The sequence below is a fragment of the Poecilia reticulata genome, linkage group LG10, assembly GCF_000633615.1.
Source record: "Poecilia reticulata strain Guanapo linkage group LG10, Guppy_female_1.0+MT, whole genome shotgun sequence".
NCBI lineage: Eukaryota > Metazoa > Chordata > Actinopteri > Cyprinodontiformes > Poeciliidae > Poecilia > Poecilia reticulata.
In genome coordinates, this window is record NC_024340.1 from 11,330,304 (window position 1) to 11,339,155 (window position 8,852).

Sequence of the window (8,852 nt, forward strand, 5' to 3'; positions counted from 1 at the left end):
CATGCATCCAGCTTTTCTTTTTACTACCCAATGTGGTATTATCAAGACCACGACAAATATGGAATGTAAAACCTGCCAGAAACCGCAGAAATTAATTTAGATGTGAACTGGTGATAAAGGTGTTGTAAAATGTTTTGTACACATTTGCTTTAGCTACATTTTTACCTAAATTAAAACATGTTGAGTTTATTCATAAATAAGGTTTCAACAAGAGCTGCATCTTAGTGGATAGCTTAGTTTTAGGCCATTATATAAAATAAAAAAAAAACAACAAAAAAAACACATTCTTTCTATACCCAGGAGTGTTCAGTTAATTAGTCATCAAAGAGCACACATACTTTTCAATCTTTTTATTGAATATTAAGGTAAATATTTCACATTAATACAGGCTACATAAAGTAGAGCCACTATACGACATGAAATTTACTCTCATTTTAACCCTTTTTAGTATGTAAACAATTATACATGTATTTACCACTCTAAAAGGTTCTGATTTCTCTTTAGGTAATCATCATCATCATCATCATCTAGTTCTGGGCCAAGTTTAAATAGCTACTTCATGTTGAGCCCCCTGCAGCCCAAGAACGGTGTATGTGGGGTTTAAGTCAAAATCACTAAACTACGCAGAGAATAGATCCTGTTGAACAGGTGAACGCGCATGTTTGTGTTCRCGTCATCACGACAGTGATGACTGCCGTCGCCCGATTTCCTCTCTTCCATGTTTGAGATAGGCACATCAAAGAATGGCGTCGAGAGAACTTCCCAATTCTTCAATCCCTGCTCCGCACCTTCAGRCCTCTAAAGTTAACCATGTTGGGGCTTTTTTGTTTTTTCTTTGTCTCATTCCGTCTTATGGTATCACATGTTTGCACTGTGGGTCATGCTGTGTGCGTTTGTGTGGATGCCGCCTAGTTGACGTGGTTCAGGTGCACGTTGCCCACATGAGGAGCCCAGGTACCAGGCCAAACCTGAAGAAGAAGAAGAACAAAAAAAAGAACACTGTTTTAATTGCTGTAAACTTTAACCTGTAATGGCTGATTCAGCATCACAAACCTGCTGCTGTGGGTCAGAGCTATCTGCATTGTTGGGGACCACTTTTATGATGGGATTCCATGCGGGGTCACCTGCGTGCAAACCATTGTACATTGGACCCCCCGGGCCTTCTGCCATGGGAGGGTGGGGGGTCAGCATGGTTCCTCCGTACATTGACACAGGCATCCCCTGTACAGATGAAACAGGTGATTGGTATAACACACAGAGAGAGTGGGGAAGTCAGAAAAAAGGGGCAAATTCTGAGTTGTGCACCACCTTTTGGAAGTCCATGTAACTGTTGGGCAAATGCTGAGGCTGGTGGTAGCTGTTAGCMGGGTTAGCAATGCCCGTGTCGTCCTGCTCCATGGGCTGGTGCTGGGAGAAGGCCGACTGCTCTGCCTGCAGCTGAGGGTGCATCATATGGCTGCTCATCAGCGGCTGGGACCAACCAGACATGGCTTCTGCACCAAAACACAAAGTTAGGCTATCCGTTTTGGTGGATAGCACCCATGCCACACTAAACTCTGTGGTATGGRTTCGCAGAATTCCAGGAGCAATTCTCACCCGAGGCGCTCCCAACTCCAAACGACCAAATGCCACCCTGTCCAACAGAAGCCGTGTAGCTGGTGGTGAGTAGAGGTGGGTTGACAGAACCCGTCTGCCGGATCCTGGCCAACCGCTCCGTGCCGATGGGAGGGGGGACCTTCCTGTCCTGCTGAGAGGAACTGCCTGGCTTAGGCTGGGGAGGAGGAGCCACGGCTGAGGTGGACAGGGCAGACGAGGACACTGTGGGAGGAGGTGGGACCGGGGATTCACCTGGTAGAGGAAAGACACAGGAGACAGCGACAACAGGTTTATACATGTTAATGTATTTCTATAGGAGCACGGGGAAACTGTCTGGTAACTGGACACAACTCATCTTACAGCCTCAATGTGTCAATCACAGCCAGAAATAAAACCAAAAAAATCTAATGTTTCATTTAATCAGAACACAACCATGCACCTCGTGTTCAAAGTCGTGTAGCTTTGAACACAGAAGACGATTTAGAGGAATAGCAAAAGCTKCTTCTAGAAACAAAATTTACTCAGAGGCTATTTATTTAGGCTGCTACTGTTAAACACTGAGGAAAATGATAGCAACTGCAGAAAGCAGATYATATTAGCCTAAAGCTGCTCCGCAATATTCATTTGAAGAGTCTAATTCAATCCGTTACAGMACAACCTAGACTAGGAAATGTGGGCCATTTTTTGGAAATCTCACRAATAAATGCTCCGTACTTACAGCTTGTAACGTTACCCATCCCGATCGTACTAATAGGTCACATGACTGAAGATAGATAAAAACATCAACTCTAATCAGTTTGTTTTTGCTTTAAAATGCTGCTCAACAGCAAAACTGTAATACTGCTCTTTCTCYCTCACACACAGGAAGACTGTAAAAGACTGAAAGTAATGAGATGTGCTGCAATTATTTTTAGTTGGGTTTATTTGATACGGCTCCTATAAACTGAAGGATTTTTACTACATAGCAGGGCTGTTTAAAAAACATTTTATTGTTAAGACCATTAAGTTTCCAAGTTAGTGAAAACGGTATAAAACTCTTCTTGAAGAGAGGTCAGAATTGGCAACGGCATTGGTACCTTCTTGTACCTAAAGATAACATGTTCAAAATGCTTTATACTTAATATTTAACCAATTCTACGAGGACTCTACCTGATGTAGATGCACTCCATGGGTGAGGGGAAAAGTGCTGTCGGCTGAACGAGGGCGTGCCAACCCCTGTGTGACCGTGCAGATACACTGGGCTGCCAGAGATACTGGTGGCATAGCTGGTCAACGCTGCGGAGAAAAAAAAACAATAATTAAAGCAAAACTGTTGCTCAGGTTATATTACTCATTAAATAAAAGAAAGACTCCTACCGATTGGGCTGTTGACCATCCTCTGAGAGGCTGACCGGTAGCCAGGGGCTTTGGAGCTCTCTGGAGGCGGAGGCATAATGTTCTCCATCTGACCGATGTTCATGTAGGCTGGCGGGGCTGAATACGACTGCTCTGGAGGTGACCGGGCAGGCAGGTGGCACGCGCCCCATACCTGATTGTTTCCCACCTGCTGGTCATCCAAATATTAAACATTAACACCTTCGCACCTGATTTTTTATCCAACTAATTTTTCTGTYCCCTTCAGYACTGAAATATGACGGGAACAAAATGTATATTTTCACAAGCAGTTCAAGAAAGTCAGAGGTGACGCTCGTAAAAAGCAAAAATGACAAAATAAGTGGATTGTGAAATCACAAATAAGCTGTAAAATTCTTACAGKTGTCTTTTTCTTTGCTTGGTAACAGTAAATATTTAAGCATTGGCTAATATATCCCAACTCTTGATGTCCATTGGGATGGACAATCAACTTAAAAAAAAAAATCCTACAAATTAATGATAGTATTTGAAGTTATTTTGAAAGTATTTTCTATCAGTGCCAATAGTGATTTATTATTCATTTTATCTAATTAAATTTATATATTTTGATGGAAAATAGACACTCCTTCCACCCTCTAGTTACAGAGMAATGCTCATCTTGTCTGATGCTTGAAGCTCACTCATATCAAGTTAAGATTTAGGACTTAAATGTCATTTGTAAAAAAGAAACTAGTCAGTAATAAGAATCATTCTAATCACAAAATCCCTATTTTCATTTAAACCCATAAATATATCATGTCCATTCCAGTGGCCGATGGGTCTGATGACTGTCGACATCTGTAAGATTAAAAACAATAGATGCTATCTGTGGCTAATACTAACAGTGTAGAGGACTTCCAACTCACCTGGTTGTTGTTATCGAAGATGGTGCTGAAATTGAAGAGACCTGCAGGACCGAAGTTGGCAGATATCTGCTGCGGCTTGCCTGCGCTGGCGATGTGCTGCATCTGGGATCCGTTCATTATCCCCAAATTAGCAGAGACCTGAAGGGAGCCCGGCACTTGGCCTTGAGTCTGGGGTTGAGGGGGAAGGTTTGCAGGCTGGGACGTCTGGCTTTGGGATTGTTTTGGTAGCTCCTGCTGAGCGCTGAAGGGTACAAACACAGACTGCTGCTGCGACTGCTGCTGCTGCTCAGGATGGGAGTAGTAAGGCCCCGGTGGCTGCATACGATGGGAGACTCTGGGTGCGGGAGCTGAGAAGTGGGGAACGGTGTTGTTTGGATGTGCAACATTGTGTGAGTGAGCCGGAGAGGTTCCTGGGGGAAGGCCGGAGCCGGGCTGYGAGTTGTGGAGCGGGGGATGAGCCTCTGTGGATGGTCCAGAGGAAGCAGGAGGTCGAGGTTCTGGCTTGGTACCTAAAGCTAGAGCAGGGGAAGTGAAGCTCTCGCTGACGGACGCAGGCTGACTCTCGGGTGCAGACGGCTTSTCCTTTCCGGCTGGGGCGACAGGAGCAGTCTCCGTTTTGGTCAGCTGGATCGGAGGCTGGGAGATGGGTCCCACCTGCTGTTGGGGAGCATTCGCTGTTGTTGTAGTGGACGTGGGATGTGCAGGAGAACCCGTTCCTCTTACGGCATTGCTGACGCTAGTGGCAGCCGAGTTAGACACAGGCGTGACGCCTGCCGGCTTGGGGTCKGGAGCAAACAGCTGCTTCCTGACTGATGACGGGGTGGGGATGCTCGGTTGGAGGTTGTAAGGAGCCGGATTCGGGGTGTGGGCTGAGGATGCGGACGTGTTGGGCACGCTGGTGGTCATGGTGTTGGTTGTCGTGACAGCAGTTCCTGAGCTGGCGGTGCTGTTGTGCTCGCCATGGGCGGAGCTGGGCTTAGCTTGAGGGTTGTTTGTTCCTCCATTGTGTTTCGGTGAGCCGTTAGCGCTGCCGGGACTCACAGGACGCACGGGGAAGGGTCCCCAGGTGCTGGCCGCTGGAGAGAAGGTGCCCCCGAACTGCGCCATGGGCAAACGAGGGTGTCTGATCTGGTGCATGGTCTGAGCAGCCAGTAAAGCCAGCTGAGGGTGAGCGTACGCYAGGGGCAGAGACACCGGGAACGGCTGCCGGACGTTCGAGGGAAGGCCCTTTCCGATTTTCCCCCCGGGCTGAGAGGAGGACGAAGATGTGGATGACGCRGGTTGGAACGAGACCCCTGAAGAGGTGACCAATGAGCTGAGAGGCTTTGGGCCTGTAGCTGAGCCACTGGTGGTCCCCGAGCTGTTGGGGAACGAGGCCGAGGCCGCCTTGGAGCCCGGAGGTCTGATGTGATTCCGGGGGATCAAATCCTCGAGCTCCTTGGCGGGGTCCTGGATCAGAGAGTTGATCAACTGGACCGCATACCGCGTCGACTCCGTGCCTCCTCTGAAACAAAACGCATTTCAATCAGAACAAGTTCCAATGTGTGAATTTTACACAACTATGACCTTCCTTTTTTTTTTTTTTTTTTTTTTTTTGGGAAAAAGTTGCTGCAAAAAACAGTAATTTTAGACCTCAGCAATCAAAAAAACATCCTGGACAAACTGGGACTGTCCCAGTGCAACTTTTTAGTTGACTGTATTTGTAGTTTTTTGTTTCCATTATCTCAACAGTGTGTAGCCTTGAATCCCAATCAAATCACTTAAACGATTTGATCCTTTAGTTCAAGTTTGACGTGAGCCTAACAGATTGATCCACTTTGTTTATGTCACAGTTGCAGTGGAGTCCACAGGGTGGTATTTTTTACCTGATTGTGATCATTCTCTCTCCGTTTTTGTCCTTCTGTTTGTCCACATCTATGTGAGCGCCAGTCACGTCCTGGATGGCCGTGATGTTGCAGCCTCCCCGACCCATGATCCGGGACACAACTGAGGCTGGTACAGAGAGCTTCTTTGATCTAGAAAAGAAGTTGCTTCCAATCAGATGTAAACCTTGCTTTACCAATTGCATCTCGCAAGAAAGTGTAGCTGCACTTGAAATACAACAGAGCTTTAGAGAGAAACAAAAAAGCAACCTGAAAACTGACCTTCTGACCACCTCTTTCCAGCCTTCTTCTCTTTTCTGGCCTCTCTTCGGACTCGTGAGGCTTAGTTTACTGTTGGGGGAGGTCACCGGAAGAGCCATGGTCTTGAACGGGGAAGGCAGGGAGTTGGAGGAGGAGGAGTCACTTGTATCTGGAGCTCTGTGACAAAAACAACGCTCACATTTAGTTTCCGTCGACAATTAAGCAATATGATGAAGACATAACCTGGTATTAGTGGCGGATGTAGAATGCTTAATAGTTTGTGACACCGAGAGGCGGAGCTTGAGTTAGGCTCACTTTTGCATTGGCTTTGAGATGGAAACTGTGACCTTATTGTCCACTTTGGGATCTGTTGGTGGCTGAGGACAGTGTCTCTTCTCTGGGCCGGGCATGAGAGCCTGCGATTGGGTTGCTCCTGAGGAGGGGGCTGAGGAGGAGGARGAAGAGGAGGAAGAAGAGGAGGAGGAGGAGGCGGATGAGGTGAGGTCAGGGAGGTAGTTGAGCTCCTGACTCTTCCCCCCACTGCTGCTGCTCTCACTGGCGCAGTCGGTGCTGTCCAGGGGGTCTGAATCGCTGTTGCCACCAGTCACTCCCCCGCCCCCGCCCCGTGGCTCACCATGGATCTTGTTCTTGTCAGCCTTGTGCTGCGCAAGTGCAACCTTTAAAACAAATCCGCAAGCGTTAGATTTWATGCAGAAATCCATAGGCAAATATGTCACCGTAATAAGGGTTGGTCAAAATTTTAATCACAACTGTTTTGTGGTGCAGGTAATTTACTTCTTTAGGACAACAGCCACATCRAGAAGTGTGATTTGCATCATTAAGCTGGGCACAGTAACTACTTTTAATCATATTTTCAAATTTGTTAGCATTGATTGGTATCATTTTTGAAAAAACAGGGGAGAAAATAGGAAAAATAATTCCAACAATGAAGAGGTTAAACATCATTCATGACAACAGTAAATCAAGACTCAATACTCTTATTCACTTTATTTTATTCCCGTCTTGGTGTTTTATCCATTTTTAATCTGCACCGTTTTATTTCGTCTTTCGCTTCCTTGTAACTTCAGCACTTTGTACGAAAATGCTTCATAAATGAAGATATTATCATCGCAAGAATTTATTGCGATAAATGATAAAYRGTACAATAAATGCCCGCCCCTATTCAATAAATGAGAATGCCACATAATATTTTGAGTGAATCAATTCAAAAGTAAATCTCATTTCTAGATTACACAAGTTATTWATTTCAAGGGTTCATTTTGTGTTAATATTAATTAATATGGATTAGTTTTTGAAACTTCACAATTCAGTTTCTCTGAAAATTAAAATAATATATATATTTTGTGCAATATTAAGTGTAATGTAAACTTTGCATTTTTCCTTCCAYTGAACTTCCCCTTAATATACTCAGATGCAGCAATTTTAACAACTAGCTGTGTTAGCAACAACASTTAGAGGGTCTTAACGATTATCTACTAGAGTAATGTCAAAATCAGCAATAGTTTATTAGCTTAACATTGCTGTTACAAATCCTGCAAAAAACTGTTTTTGATTTTTCATCACAAAATCTAAATATCACTAAATGTCGCTATATTGCATCTATAGGTTTTAAGTTTCAACCCATTTACTGAAATACTTTTTTTTGATAATTAMATTTTTTTCTAGAAATTAAAATATCAATTTCAATTTGATATTTTAATATTTTAAACTGAAGTGTCAATTTGAAATTGAATCCTTGAGCCATATGGCTGAATGAAAAACCAGAGAAGTGCTCACCTGTGGATCTTGCAATATGATTGGTTCATTAGGTGCTGAATCCTTGGTCTTGTTCTTTTTGTTCTTCCGATTGGTGTTTGGGGTAGTGGCCACACTTGCTCGCTTCTTACCGAACGCTGTAGTGAAAGTGGTGGAGGTGGCCGATATGCCGATGGTGGTGGTGGTGGTCGCACTCGGAGGCTCGATGGGAACCTCTTTTTCTGAGAGACAACAGGGATCGAGTTTAGACGGAAACTAAATATCAACCAAGTGATCAACACCATCCCGATCCAGAAAGTCTCTTCTAGTGAAGGAACAAAGGTTACCTTCGGCTGAATCCTCTTTCTGCTCCTGCATCTCAGAGGACTCCTCCTTGGTTTTCTGCCCTTCCTCTTCCTCCTGCTTCCTCTTTTGCTCCTCCTTCTTCTTCTTGCGCTTCTCCTTTCTCTTCTCCCTCTTGGCAGCCAGCGCCTGCTTCTTGCTCTCCTCCCGAGACTGTTGGACACAACAGAGTCTATTAAAACCTGCTTCCTGCTGTTCCTTGGTGGTTTTCTGGCTGCTCAGAAATGACGAGACGGCGACGATAAGATTACCTTCTCCAAGTCCAACTCCTTTAGGAGGATGCTAGCGTTCTTGTTGGCCTCTGCCGCCTGCTGGTCTTTTGCTTTGACAATGGTCTCCATGCACTGGTGACACTTCTTCAACAGCTCCTGCAGGAGAAAACTCTGGTAAACAACTCTTTCCCGCTCATCACATCCAGCATGAAGATAAACTCTGAAATGTTTTCCCACTAGAACTTAAATTCCTAAAGCTTTCATGTTATCCTACTTCTGTTTCCACTGTGGGGACCRAAACCACATCYGTTTATGTAAACAGACCAGAGGGTCAATCCAACRGCAGCGCTTATTGGCCACTTTGGAAATGTAGTAAAACCAGAGTTGAAATACAGCCTTCATATTATATTAATCTGTTGAGATCTAGTTTTAATAGCAGGAATATTTCTTCTTTGTTTTCAAATGCAGTTTTTAGATGTCGTTATAAAAAAGGATGAACTACCAGTTGCAACAGAAAGGTTCAGAATGTGGTAAAAAAAAAAAAA

General features: G+C 44.7%; 1 protein-coding gene across 3 annotated transcripts in view; it reads right to left on the reverse strand.

Annotated features, from left to right (window-relative positions):
* Nucleotides 1-335: 335 nt before the first annotated feature.
* Nucleotides 336-8,852, reverse strand: part of ankhd1 (ankyrin repeat and KH domain containing 1) — a 34,592-nt gene continuing 26,075 nt past the window's right edge. The window contains exons 27-40 of one of the 3 annotated variants that reach the window (XM_017307094.1): nucleotides 8,347-8,463; nucleotides 8,080-8,248; nucleotides 7,775-7,974; nucleotides 6,534-6,654; nucleotides 6,293-6,422; nucleotides 5,999-6,154; nucleotides 5,720-5,869; nucleotides 3,855-5,358; nucleotides 2,953-3,142; nucleotides 2,746-2,871; nucleotides 1,597-1,848; nucleotides 1,309-1,493; nucleotides 1,054-1,221; nucleotides 336-968 (exon numbers count right to left, since the gene is read on the reverse strand). In XM_017307094.1, the coding sequence (XP_017162583.1) occupies nucleotides 909-968; nucleotides 1,054-1,221; nucleotides 1,309-1,493; nucleotides 1,597-1,848; nucleotides 2,746-2,871; nucleotides 2,953-3,142; nucleotides 3,855-5,358; nucleotides 5,720-5,869; nucleotides 5,999-6,154; nucleotides 6,293-6,422; nucleotides 6,534-6,654; nucleotides 7,775-7,974; nucleotides 8,080-8,248; nucleotides 8,347-8,463 (3,528 nt within the window). In that variant the 3' untranslated portion in view covers nucleotides 336-908. Of the gene's footprint in view, nucleotides 969-1,053; nucleotides 1,222-1,308; nucleotides 1,494-1,596; nucleotides 1,849-2,745; nucleotides 2,872-2,952; nucleotides 3,143-3,854; nucleotides 5,359-5,719; nucleotides 5,870-5,998; nucleotides 6,155-6,292; nucleotides 6,655-7,774; nucleotides 7,975-8,079; nucleotides 8,249-8,346; nucleotides 8,464-8,852 lie in introns of all 3 variants that reach the window. The other 2 variants (XM_008419942.2, XM_017307093.1) reach the window with 2 other exon arrangements.